This window comes from Ursus arctos, unplaced genomic scaffold (assembly GCF_023065955.2).
Source record: "Ursus arctos isolate Adak ecotype North America unplaced genomic scaffold, UrsArc2.0 scaffold_29, whole genome shotgun sequence".
Taxonomy (NCBI): domain Eukaryota; kingdom Metazoa; phylum Chordata; class Mammalia; order Carnivora; family Ursidae; genus Ursus; species Ursus arctos.
The window spans coordinates 30744538-30759235 of record NW_026622974.1 but is presented as its reverse complement, the minus strand read 5'-3'; the positions used below and the strand labels follow the sequence as shown (position 1 = coordinate 30759235).

The window sequence follows — 14698 nt, the reverse complement described above, 5'->3', positions numbered from 1 at the left end:
TGTGTATAAGTATTCATATATATACATACATATATAATATATATACATTTCAGTTTTGCATCTCTGCTTGCTCTCTGGTTCCACCAAGTTGTTTTTAAGAGCTAACCTTCATATTAGATGCTTTCCTCAGAAATCTGCTAATCCTGCACTGTAAGACCAAGGACAGAAAACTATGTGAAAGCTGTTGGTCTGTGGGCAGGAGTTAGTGTTAAGCTGCAATGTAGGGAGATCTGGGTGCTTTGTTTCCTTTAGAGAACCTTTGGTATCAGTATGTTCATGTTTTTCCTCTTGGGAAATTCAGTTTTCACAGAAAAGACTTCCTGTCTGCTGTCTGAGAGTTAAAGGTTTTGTTACCAGTGTCTGCAGCCAAATAGAGGGAGAAAGTTGGGGAGATATCAGCAACTGTACACATACGTTCCCTTAATCCCCACTTTAAAATATAGTACCTTCTCCCTCAACTCTGTGTAATTTCTCCAATTAAATACCTTTTTAAAAAATATTTCCAAAAAATAAATCTCCAGTGTTTTTCCAGCTGTTGCAGGGGCATCCCCCTGCTCTGTGAGGTAGGAGAGGGGATCCAGGTTCTAAGTACTTCTGACCAATCCTCCTTGTCCTCCAGTATTTGGCCTCCTTTCCCTCTTCTGGAAGTAACAAGTAGAGCTGATTTCTGAGTTTTTGATAGATTCTACTGTGTCAGTTGGGTTAGTTAATAGCTTTCTTAACTGTTCTACGGTTCTGTGTTCTTGGATTGATAAGGCATTTACCAATAGCCCAGCCCTTTCTAGTTTGTAGTACTTTGTCGCTATTGTTTGGTCTCTCATTTTCCCCATATGTCTATGCCATTTGAAAACAAGTCCTTTACTATTATTTTAATGATGGTGGGAGCCAAATCAGATGTCTGTCTCAATCTATCAACTTTAATGAGAAATCTTCCAGCATATATTTATATTTTTTCCCTAGTATATATTTCAAATCTGTATATTCATTTCATTTCTACTTCCAGCACCCTGGCTTAAACCATGGTCCACACTCACTGAACTACTACATGGCTTAAATGGTTTCTCTAATTCCACCTCTTGTCTCTCTAATCAATTATCCCAATGGTATCCAAAGTGAGGTTCTGAAAACTAAATCAACGACTTCCCATCATAAATCAAATTAAATCCACGCTCCTTACCATGGCCTACCCAAAAAATATTTTGAGCTACAAGTTGCAGAAACCCCAACTCAAACCACCTTAAGTGCTAACAAAATGCACTGACTCCTCTGATTGAAAATGCAGAGATTGAGTGGGCTGCAGGGTTGACTTAACCTGGCTCTGGCTCGGATTTATTGTAATTCTTTAGGCTTTATTCTCCTTTATATTTGCCCTTCAGATGGCAGCAAGATGACTGTAAGAGTTCTAGCTTTATGCCTTCACAAAACTGTAGCCAGAGGAAGAGATGAATTGCCTTTGGGAATCTCCCAGAGAATGAGGAGAAACTTTTCCAGAAGCCCAGAGGAAGCCACTCCTGGTGCCCCATTGGTCTGAAATGCCTAGGAGCCTACTCCTGGCATGGGAGATAAGATTAGAATTATCCTCAGACCCAAGGGTTCTGGGGGTAGATGAATGACCTGTGTGGAGAAGGGATAGGTATTTTTTTATTTTATTTTATTTTATTGTATTTTTCTGAAAGGGATAGATATTTTAATAAAATCAAAGGATCAGAGTGAAAATGAACGCTGTGTAGGTGTGGTAGGCTGAAAAATGGACCCCAAAAGATGTCCATATCAAGTCCTGGGGAACCTGTGAATGACACCATCTTACTTAGAAAAAGGGTCTCCGCAGAGGCCATTAGGATAAGGATCTTGAAATGAAGACATAGTACTGAGTTGTTTACGCAATCCCTAAATGCCCTCGTATATACCTTAGAAGACAGATGCAGAGGGAGATTAGACACACAGTGGGAAAGGGAGTGAGGAAGAAACAGATGCAGCCACAGGCCAAGAAATGCCAGCAGCCACCAGAAGCCATAAAGGCAAGGAAGCGCTTCTCCCCTAGCATCTCTGGAAGAGTATGGCCAAGTCAACACCTTTACTTCAGAGGCGGCCAGCGGAACTGCGAGGGCGTACATTTCTGTTGTTGTACAGCAATCAATTTGTGATGCTTTGTTTCAGCAGCCCTAAGGAGTTAATACAGCAGGCAACCTACAGATCCGCTGCAGTCTGTGTTCTTGTGTGCGTTATGCAGCTCTCCGTCCTTCACTCTCTCAACCTGAGCACACTGCCTGCCTTCCAGAAATTACTCAGATACATCCTGTCTCAGCAATATGTGATGACCACTGTCTTGAAAGCCCTTACTCTAAACTCCCACTCCTTCTATTTTAAAGCTACTTCCTCCATGAAACCTTCCAACTCTCACTAATCTAAATTAGGTCTTCTCTTTTATTCTCTCCCATTGCACCCTGTTCATTTCTTTTGTTGTACCTGTTAAGTCAGTTACATCACCTGTTCATTTATTCAGTGGCTATCTAGATTATTATTCCCTTTGGCAGAGACCCATCTCATTCATCTACCAGACTATACACAGCATCTATGACAGTACCCCGCACATGAGAGGAGTCCCATGTTTCATTTTAGAGACCTAGCCCTGGAAAAGTACCATGGAAAAAACAAGTAAGTGGGTTAATGGTTAATCTTTGTATGCTCAAAATGTTCTGCTTTAAAACTATTACATCTATAAATAAATGAGAGGCAATTTCATGTTCTCAGAATGTTTGATTTTTCCAGGACTCACGTCTGATAGCTATGATTTAAGTTTTCCCAACTCTTATAACTATTGGTAACTATGGGCAGAGCAGGGAGGGGGTTACTCCAAGCAGATTCTGAACTCAATGGAAAAACTGAGCTAAAAAATGATAGCTTCAAAATCCCATTTATAAAGCTTCTAGAAAATAAAATGTATTTCACAATATTGTTAAAGCAGAGAGGAAAATATTTTTATTTTTATGTAGACACAAGTTAAACCACATAGTTTATATTGAATTAGAAACTAGATTCTGTATGTGATTATAAAGTTTTCAACAGATTTGTTATTTATAGCCAATAAAGAAAACAAGGAACAGGTGATCCTATAATGTAATACACAGTGGTCCTTTTTTTTCCTTTTATGCTTTCTTTAAAGATAAATCTCTGCACAAAATAAAATGCAGTAACTTACCCTAGCAAACTGTAAATACTGTCATAAAACCAGGAGAAATATTTGTAAGGTGTTGGATTTCTAATATTTTTTAACCCATAAATGGAATTCAATTCATTTCTTTTGCACTTGGGACAAAAGTATATTAGTTAAGATGGAAATGAAATATAGTAGAACGAGGGAAGAATTTGTGGTCATGAACATAGGTTTGAGACCCAGGTCTTCCACGGCTGGTTAATTAAGTACTTTCACTGAGTCTTTTAACCTGCTTGCCCTCAATTTTTTCATCTATAAACTGAAGGTGGCAATAACAACCGTGACACAGTTGTTGTCAGAACCAGGAATAAACTCCAGGTGAAAGTACTTTACAAACTATAAAGTATAATAGGAAGGCAGACTGCTGTTAATGATCTCAGGAGGAGATTCTGGAATGTCGAGTATACCCTATAAGTAAGCTGAACTGGGTTCAGCTCTGTCTAGTCCTCTTTCCTCTGTATATGCACTGAAAGTCAAACACTGTTCTGAAAATCCAGATTTATATACTGATTTATATAGTGATACAGCGGTCAAAATAAGTATTAAGATCTGAATTTATGATACAACTTGCTTCAGTAAATGCTTATTAAATTAAAGTACAACTGCAGGATTATTAGCCCAGATTTTTCTTTCTTTCTTTTATTTAAATACAGCTCTGCACAAAGATGAAATGGAGCATGGAGCCTTAACCTTCAATTCCACTTTTATTTCCCCAGGAATATCCTAAAACAAAACACACTGTGAGTAGCCTTAAAAATCCTTGAGGCAACATGCAAGAAACTGATGGACACCCAGGACAAAAACAAAAGCAAGCAGCAGAACATAAGGATCTTTGGAAAAGTCAGCACAGGAACAAAAGCCTATGTCAATTCTAAAATGATGTCCTAACTCAGCAGAGAAATCGATAACAAATGCTACCTGAACAGAATTAAATTAAAAGTTAATATGTTCTACTGGTTGATATAATTATGGCATGAATGCTTTAAAATACAACCAAAAGGTACACACTGGTGAAACAAGACATTTGATTACATGAACCGTTATCTTCAGATTTACCGCTGTGCTTCCTGAAGGCCACATCACTGGTGAGCTGAGCAAAAATGGCAGTCTAAGAGGGATGCATCAACTACAAAATCCTACAAAACCAATGACAAGATGAGAGATGCAACCCAACCCAGCTCTACCGGAAGGGACTGGTGCAAAGGGTAGCTGACACCGTGACACTCCAATAGTTAACGTATGGATGCTCTATAATGAACATACGAAGAAAAAAGCCCAGGATGCCTATTCAGCTCATCAGTCGGTGGGAAGCCGCAAGTGTGGACGGATAGTTAGTGACATCACAAGATGATACCAGCACCTGGTACACAGAAGTGCTTCCGGAATGCCATCATGGTGCCAATAAGACAGAGCTACTGCTAAGAAAGGTTCTATACACACAAATTTGACCAAAAGTCAGAAGATGGTATTTAAAGGTATGGGCGCAAATGAACCACAACTTGTCGTTTACTTTCATTGTCTTATTTTCAACTCAAAAAATACCTCATTTTGCATCCAATATGAGCTCGGCATTGTACTAACAAGAGTGGAGAAAATAAGATTCGGCCCTTCCTCAAGGGAGACAAGTCACAACAAGAAACATTTATTAACCACTTAATATGATACCGAATATTATACCAAGCACTTCATTTGCACTTGGCCATGGAAAAATTCCAACAGCCCTAGGAGATAATCGTATTTATTATCTCCATCTTTAGATGTGGAACTTGAAGTGAGTTAACGTGTCTCGGGTCACTGCTAATAAATAAAAGTTGGGGATTCTAACTTGAGCTATTAATCTCTGTGATGAAAACATTCAAAAAGCTAAACATCCAAGCTAGATAAGCTAATAAGATAGCATGTGGCAAAGTGAGAAGTGAATTAATGTAGATAATAATCACCACAGAAGTTTAGAAGAAGAGCCCGTTTCAGGATCAGTTTGATAAGAAATAATTTAAGAGTAATTTGAGATTTGAGCCATGTTTTGAAAGTTGGGTAGAATTTGGATGAGCAGAAAGGATTAATGTGAGCAGGGTGTGCCAACCTGTCCAAATGATTTCCCAGATGTTGTTACTTTTGAGGATTACAATATCTTTTCAGAATCATATAAAAACCATAGCACCTTCCTAGGAAAAAGAGCACAGGTTTCTACATACAAAATTATGCTGGCAATTTTATATTGTATACCTTAAGACACTCAAGTATTTAACAAAAAGCACAAGAACCTTCGTGACCTGGCCCTTCTCCATCAGTTCGGCTCCTTCACTGCTAAGTTCCACTCCTTCCCAAACCAAACCTGTGCAGTTCCAGGGCTCTCCAGGCTTCCTCCTGCCTCACGGCCTCTTCCCAGGCAGCCTGCATACCGCTCAGCACACTCGACTACTTCTTTGTCTGGTGGCCTTCATACATCTTACCCATCTTTCCAGATTCACTCAAGGCACCAAAAAGCCTTGAAAATGAAAAAGATGTTCAACTGAGGTGGGGAAATCAGCGGTAAAGCAGGGAACAAAGAAAATACGAACACTTTGTATCTTATTGATATAAACCACGAACTGGGAGCTGTATGAAGGAACAATCAAGAGAATAAGAACACATAGAAACTAAAAATATTTCAGCAGAAATAAAAAGTTCAATAGTTGGCTAGAAGAAAAAGCTAAGGAAATCTCCCAGAAAAAAAATAAATAAATGAAAAGACTAAATGATATAAGAGAAAAAAAAAAAAAGATCAGACCAAGAGATATTCTAGAAAAAGGGAAGAGAGAAGAGAAAAGACAGAAATATACAAGAAAAACAAATCAAAAAATTCAGAACCAAAGAAATGAAATCCCAGACTCCAGGACCCACTGAGGACTTAAGAAAAGGAATTTTAAAAGACACCATCCTGTAGCTACAAAACAATGGGAATATGAGAGATGCTAAGTGCTTCTGGGGGTACAGGAAGGTGGGAACTAAATCATATTCAAGGAATCAAAACCATAATTACATTGGAATTCTCATTAGCAACAATGTAATCCAGAAGTCAGTAGAAAAATGTCTTGAAATAAAATGGAAAAATTATTTCCAACCTGGAAATCTATCCTAATCCATCAATAAAGTTTAAAATTGGAATAAAATATTTTTTCTTTTTTTTTTAATTTTTTTTAAAAATTTTATTTATTCACTTGGGAGAGAGACGGAGAGAGCATGAGCAGGGGAGAGTGGCAGAGGGAGAGGGAGAAGCAGACTCCCTGCTGAGCTGGGAGCCTGCCAAGGGGCTCAATTCCAGGACCCGGGGATCATGACCTGAGCTGAAGGCAGACACTTAACCATCCAGGTGCCCCTTGAATAAAATATTTTAAGTGAACAAATATTTTAAAAGTTTATAACCCACGAACCCATTCTCAGCTCATAAAGAACGTGCGTCATCAAATGAAGTTATAAACCAAGAAAAGGAATATATGAACCCAGGGACTATGAGATACAACACAAGAAAACGGCAGAGGGAAGTCCCAGGTGGTGATTAAAGGAAAGGAGTCCCTGGAGTAATGCTGAGCAGCAGACACAGGGAGCAGGAGCCCGGATTACAACAGGAAGATGGAGGGCTTCAGGAGAGGTTTCTTTGAAAAAGGATGGAACTGATAAATGGTTTAATTTGTCTGGCCACACTGAGAGGATGTTTACAACCCTATCACAGTGATTGAAAGAAGAATCAATTATGGGTACATAGAAAACTAAGCAAATAGGAAAAAAAATAATTCTGAGCAATTATCTTTAGAAAAAAAGTTGTACAAAAGGAAATGAAATCATTGTGTGCTATATGTCTCCGTGCTAATAAAATTACTTATAATAGTATAAATATGTAATATTTATTTAACTAAAACTTACGGTAAAACCTACGTTCGGAGAGTAGGTAGAGGAGGGCAGCTACATAAGACATAAATTTTTATCTTCCATGATACAAAGTGAACAGATAAAAAAGGAAAATAAATGGAGTGCGTGGCTGTCAGGGTCATGAGTTTGAGCCCCACATTGGGTATGGAGCCTACCTAAAATAAAAATTTCAATCAATCAATCAATCGGAAAGAAAAGAATCTGAGAAATAGCAGTGTAAGCCTTTTATTTAAAAACACAGGTATATGGGTGGCAGAATGAGAGTCAAGATCTGGTAGCACTGGTCTCTGAGGGGTGGTACTAAGGAGCTTGGGGTGCAGCAGAGCTAGCTCTTTGTTGTTGTAAGTATGGAATATTATTTGACTTTTAAAAATACATTCACAGGTTTCCCCTTCTGGGAAGTGTACTTACTGATCTCCACTCCCCTCACTAAGAACAACTAAAAATCCTCGGCATTATCTATAAATCAAACCTAAGAAGACTGACAGGCAGACCAGCCATGGACCTGAAGACAAAGGAAGGACAGAGTAGTAAGTTCCCTAGTTTTCCTTTTGCCTCATATACCCCAGATTTGGAGCTAAAAAAGCCAACAACCTAGAAATACCAATGGGCATGGACAAAACAAAAATAACAGCAAAAGCCAAAGGAAGGTAAAGAGACAGCCTGGCAAGATGGAAAGCTTTCAGAGATAACCTCCAAACAAACAGCCAACTACTACAGAAAAAACTGTGGCCCACCCCACCCACATGAGCCAAGGCCAAGTGGGAGCCCAGACGTCCACCCTCACCAGGCTATAACGAGATGCCCCCAGCCCACTGCTAGGTACCACGCTGAGCCCTGAGGATCTAAACTGAGTAAGGCATGGCGTATGGCCACAAATATGGATTCCAGTGGAGGAGGAAAAACAAGTGAGTAGTTACTGTACAGTGATATGTGCACTGTGGTGAATTTATGTGAGGGATATTTAATCAGCAAAAGGAAAAGACCACGGAAGCAGGGTGGGAGGGAAGGCTGCTTTGAGGAGCTAATCCTAGAGCTCAGTTTGTAAGGACACATACGACTAGCCAGATGGAAGAAGGGTGTCCTGGGCTAAGGGACTGACAGGTACCAGGAAGAGAATAGAAAGTACTTGAAACTACAATTCTGTCTGACTGGAGTGAAGAGTGGTTAGGAGGGAATACAGAAAGACGATATTGAAGAAGCTGGATAGGAGCCAGGCAGAGAAGGGCCTTGTGGGCCGCAGTGACGTATGTGTGCCTGCCTGCCTCCCTCCCTTCCCCCCTCCTCTGTTCTTTCTTCTCTCTCTCTCTCTCTTTCTTAATTCTGGTGTAGCTGACAGTGTAACATTAGTTTCAGGTGTACAATATAGTCATTTAACAATTCTGTAGGTTGCTCAATGCCCATCAAGAGAATGTGTGCTTTTTTATAAGTCCATGAGGAACCCCTAAAGGATCTTTGGCATTTTTATAAGGGTGATTTTTTAAAAAAGATAATTTCCCATTTTGTGCTACCTTTGTCATTTTTTAAGGATCACTCTGACAATGGTGAGGGGGATGGGTTAGAGGAGGATCAGATGAGTCAGGAACCTGAAAGAAGTTACTGCAGGAATCCAGAAGGGAAGGGATGGACATATAGACCATAGCGGGGGGAATTATACAAGCAATATCTGCCTATATCCTAGAGTCTGGGTCAGTTTTACCAAATTTCAGCCTTTTGAGAAGAGAGAATGAAGAGGGAAAGCAGCACCACATTCAACTCCAATACTAGGTGCCAGTGTTCCCAGTGCTGACTAGCCTGGTGTCCTTGGGCCAATCTCTCTGAGCCTCATTTTTCTTATCTAACAAATGGCAAGCGTGCCTATCACACAGAGTTGCTGTATACATATCGGATGACATAATGGATGTGAAAACACTGTAAAATATTAAGCACAGTGGATTATTTCCCATTGCTGCTATATATCAAACTACCACAGTCTCAGTGGCTTTTCAGCAACACAAATTTACTCAGTCAGAGTTCTAGACTTCAGAATTCTGAAGCGGGTCTCGCTGGGCCAAAATGAAGGTGTTGCCAGGCCTGCATTCCTTATGGAGGCTCTCAAGAAGAACCCATCTCCTTGTGTTTTCCAACCTGCATTTCTTGGTTCATGGCCCCTTTCTCCATCTTTAAAGCCAGCATCTTCAAATTTATCTGACACTCACCCTCCTGCCTCCCTTTTTCACTTACCAAGACCCTTGTGAGTATTGGGCCCATGGGTATATCCAGGCTAATATCCTCATCCCAAGTTCAGCAACCTTAATTCTCCACCCCACCCCGTCATGTAACATAAAACATTCACAAATTCCAAGGATTAGGATGTGGACATCCTTAGCAGAGACCATTATTCGGCTTACCATACATACAAAAGATTCTAAGTTAATATCTACTTGGCAGTCAAATTTTTTTTTCAATTTCACAACTGATATGTCCAAGAGTTGTTTTATGGTTTAAAAAATAAGAAATTGAAGAGAAAGCTTTCTAAGTAACTCACTAGTATGTCTCTAAGATCTAGCAATATACGCTAAGTACCTAAAAGCTCAAGGGTAACTATAGATTTTGATATTCAACGTAATAAAATATTTCCCATCTCTTCAAAACAAATGAAAATTTAAGACAGAGACCACTGTAAAATCTAAGTAGAATCAAAAGCATTCTGCTGTTTAACTTCTATGACAGTACCCTGGCCTATGACAAAATAAGTGGAAGAAATACCTAATCATACAAATAAACACATTTTGAGGTCTGGAAATACAGGAAAGGTCAGGCTACCAGTCAAACAAAGGGCATGAAATACCTCAAAGGCAAACATTCCTGACCCCAAGGCAAGTACGCCAGCGAAAAAGGAAACATGCCATACTGGGGCCTGGAAGTAGAAAACAAGTAAAGTCAAGACTGCTTCCCAGGACCCCTCAAGCAAGCCTAGTGCAGACCTCTGTAAGCCATCTGGTTTCAAGACATGTATCTTCTCTACCTGTCAAATTTGTCATTGTGGATTATACCTTCTAGTCCCACACTAATGGTTATCCTAAAAATATGATACAGACATAACACTAAGATAACAACACCTAAAAATCTGTTATTGAATAAATATAGTGCATATTATAGCACAAAACAGCACAGAAATAAATAGGATTTATCCAAATCTGAAAAATCACAAATCATATATATATTCTCAGCAAACTTATTTTTCCCCCAAACTTATTTAAAATTTCAACCAAGCTACAATTAAGGAACTTTTCAAAATAATTTCCAGGGTGTCTCATTTCAACCTCCTATTTCTTGAATATACACAACCCTGACATCACTGACATTCACAATAACAACCTCAAGATTCTGAAAAATACCAACTTCTTATTGACCGTTAAAGAAAAACTAAACTATGGCCAGAATAATTTTACTACTAAATGTATTGAGAACATGTAAAAGATATATATTTTATTTAAAACTGGCTGTAGATGAACTATAAACACATGAAATCCCTGTCAGACCAGTAAGTATTCATACCACAACTTTTCCTATCACAGTGCATAAACATAACTTTAACAAAACCAATAGGAGGGCTCGAGTTTCTAAGCAATACAATTTAAATATTTCCAATCGTGGAAACAAGGTTTTTCCAAGAAGCAATTTTTTCCCATAAACTATGGTATTTTGTATTAATCAATCAAAAATAGTATCAATAAAAATGCAATAGGAGCTATCCTATATTTCACATCAGAATATATTCCTTCTTGAAACTAAAAAAGACAAAAAAGCATTTCTAAAAGAGCAATCATTGGGGCGCCTGGGTAGCGCAGTCGTTAAGCGTCTGCCTTTGGCTCAGGGCGTGATCCCGGTGTTCCAGGATCGAGTCCCACATCGGGCTCCTCCGCTGAGAGCCTGCTTCTTCCTCTCCCACTCCCCATGCTCTGTTCCCTCTCTCGCTGGCTGTCTCTCTGTCACATAAATAAATAAAATCTTTAAAAAAATAAAATAAAATAAAAAAATAAATAAAAGCAATCATTAGTCATTTTTTCTATTCTAATAAAGAAGCTTTTTGAATATATCTGGAAGAAGATGATGATAGTAATAACGACAACTAAAGCTAGAATGATTTAATCTAAGAAGCTTTCACTGGCAAGAAAAAAAAAATCCCCAGAGAGAATGTCATTAAAACTTATGTATGAGTCATCATCCTAATTGTAAATGCAGTGAGCAATTTTATGATTCTTTCTCTACCTGTAACAATTACCTCTCCAAGAAAAGACCAAAGCCATTCATTCACTCATTCCCCCACCGTTGACCAACTATTCAGTAACAGCTTGCATCACGGCAAACGGTACGGAAAGTACACTTCAGATCCATCCACACCATCAAAAGCTTCTTCTACATTCTCCCTTCCCTCCATACAAGTCCCAAGGCTACTCGTGGGTATTCTAATGCTTAAGTCAAAGACTAGACTGAAAAAAATATATGCATCGTCTGTTAACTGATGAAGAATATAAATGCCAGTATTTGGAAGGTTCAAAGTCAACATAAAACCTGTTTACAGTAGTTTTAAAAGAAAGCAAAAATATGCAAAAAAAAAAAAGAAATATTAAATAAGATATTTATTAATGGTAAAGACACAGATTATATACCTCAGATACTACTGTGAAAAATCTGATATTTAACTCCTGATTGACCACATCAGGTAGAAAAAAATTTCAGTTTGCCAAACAGAAAAGTCGCCTTTCACAAATGCCAAAAGCTTAATCGTAAAGTTTTCTATAATATTGATCAAACCGCACATTAACGGAGAAGAACAGATGTATGTGCAACAAATTAGGCTATTAGTTCAAATTTTGTTAGAGTTTTAAAAATTCAGGTAAAGCCTCTACTGTACAAAATTCAGATAATGGCACTGAGGATAAACACTTGACAATGATGTATCAAAAGAAACAAGATCTAACAACTTTTTTCCTACAGTGAAATATACTGTTAATAAGCTAGATAGACCTTTTAGTCTCCCCTGTGGTATTTTAAGTAGTCAATTAGAAGGATTAAAATGTGAATGCATTTGGAGTTTCCCAAAGGTTCAGATCCTGAAGAAGATAGGAAGTAATACAAAAAAAACTGTCCCTTATGTCTCAAGAGGCAAACAAACAAACAAAACATAACAGCAGGTTACCTCAATGTCACCTGTTAAAAAAGAATCCCGGAGTCAACCACACTAACCCACGTTAAATAAATAAGAAAAAAAAAACATAATAAAGCCATATGTTATGTGTTCCTCAGCCAATTTACTCATTTAATCCACAACTGCAGAGGGTCCGTGGGGTATTATGCCACTTACAATGGAAATTCTAAAAGAAGAGAAAAATATTCTTTGACCTCCAGGCATCTGCTAGTCAATGCCAGAAAAAGAGCAAATTCAGTACAGTACAGGTAATCCATCATGAGGAATTTAACACCCGTAGAAGTTATAGATTGGGAAACCATTAAATGCTAGTGGTTTTTTGAAAAATACTGAGACTTTTTGATCAATAGGAAGTAACCGTAGGCAAGGGAAAACAAAAGAAGATTAAGAACTCAAGGATAAAAATAAAAAACAGGGAAGATAACAACTCAAAGTAGAGAAGTACAAGCTGGAAGCACAGGCATCTATGTAGAGAACCATGCTGTAGCAATTAGAGGTCAGAGGAGGGGACATGACTGCAAAAGAGGGTCTTAACTGGAGACTCTGAGCCAGGAGTCTAAGGGACAGCAATCAACGTTATCCAATGGGAATGTTCTCCAAAACTACTGACATTATTTCATGAATAGAAGAGATTTAATACTTACCCGGTTTATATGGTTGCTCCTTAAAATAACCTGCAGTAGGGTTTTCTCAAATTCTTCCAACTTCTGGGAACACTTTTTAAGAATATGATTAGATAAGTTACAGTCACTGATCAGTCCAGCTAAAGTATTAACAGCTTCTGCCCAAAAGCTTGAAAAAGGAAATTTGGGTTTACGGTAAAAAGTGATCAGGCCGTCCAGCAACTGAAAAACAGAATCAGATACTGTGGAGAAGTCGTTTTCAAAGTGGCTTAGGTCTGTTTTCAGACTCCCTGATTCTGTCAAGTTCTTCAGTTCAAGAAGATGTTGCAAGAATTGCATGTGGGAAGACAGAGGATTTTCCAGAGTGCCACAATGTCTTTTCACAATGGGCAGTGGTAGAAAGGGTGTGGGGGTGCAGCTCTCCACAGAATGCTGGGCCACCTCTGAAGGTTCACTTCTCTGCTCATTTGATAAATCACACCCAGAATCTTCCAGCAGACTTAATGTATTTTCAGAACTTCCAGGTTCCTGAGCCTGCAACTGGGAAGACGGATCTCCTGAAACAGAAAGGAACGAAGTGTTATCTTTCTGTAGCTAATATTTCTTCATATAAAAACTAGACAGGGGGTCCTGGGTGGCTCAGTAAGCTAAGCACCTGACTCTGGATTTCAGCTCAGGGCATGTTCTCAGGATTGTGAGCTTAAGCCCCGTGTTGGGATCCACAATGAGCCTAGAGCCTTCTTAGTATTCTCTCTCTCCCTCTCTCCACCTGCCCTTCCAGCTCTGCTCATGCTCATTCTCTCGCTCTCTCTCTCTCAAAAAAACAAAACAAGCAAACAAAAAAACCCGCAAAAACAAAAAAACAAAAAACCCAAAAAACTAGACAGATTTTTCTAACTTAAAATATTAAATGAAGCATGCAAAAACATACTAAACATTTAAAAACCAGTAGTGTAAAAATCTAAAAGAGAAAAAACTCTGAAAGAAATTGCTTAAGCTGACTGTAGAAAGATCTCTGGTAGAAAGCAAAGGTGATTCCCCCATGTATATTTACAGGTCACTATCTCTCGTTCAACTATGTGCCATGCTTGAAAGATACAGAGAAGAAACCACAAGACCTGAAGGAGGTAACTGTCTGTAGAGATTCCAACAGGTCACTACAAAGCAGTAAGATGTATGCAGAGACAGAGATCTGCTCAGGGCACTATGAAAACAGGAGGACCACTGAACAGCGCACCATGGTTGGACTAGTGCATCCTGGAGGAGGTGATGGTGGCACTAATTTATAAGGCATAAGTAGGAGCTCCAAGTTAAAAGTTACGGGAATGCAGGGAGAAAATTCCATACACCAAAGAGGTAAGAGCTAAAGTCGAGACTTAAAAAGGAAAAGAAAAGCATCGTGTGTATAAGGAGCCACAAGTAGTTTGATGTTCATTACAGAAAATATAAAGCAAGATACTAAAATAAAGAAACATGCAGAGGCCAAGTCATAAAAGATCTTAGAAGATATATTAAAGGCCTTAAAATTTATAGAGTGAGTGTAATTCAAACTTGAATAATGTAAGACCCCTTTGGAAAAATTATATACACATCAACATGAATACCTGATGTACAATAACGATCTAGGAACAACTTATATACGTCCTTGGAATTATTCAAGCACACCTGCATCGGTATAGAGAGAAACAGATGGACAGGTAAAGGCAGATCTCATAGATCCTTGAAAGTATGTCTATGGCCACTAGAATCTTCTGATGT

At 38.6% G+C, this 14698-nt stretch overlaps 1 protein-coding gene across 1 annotated transcript in view; it reads right to left on the bottom strand.

The window, feature by feature from the left end:
• The window catches only part of MEI4 (meiotic double-stranded break formation protein 4), a 182019-nt gene that overhangs the window by 140656 nt on the left and 26665 nt on the right, over window positions 1–14698 (bottom strand). The window contains exon 2 of the mRNA XM_026507039.4: window positions 12962–13497. Within this exon, the coding sequence (XP_026362824.3) occupies window positions 12962–13497 (536 nt within the window). The remainder of the gene's footprint in view (window positions 1–12961; window positions 13498–14698) is intronic.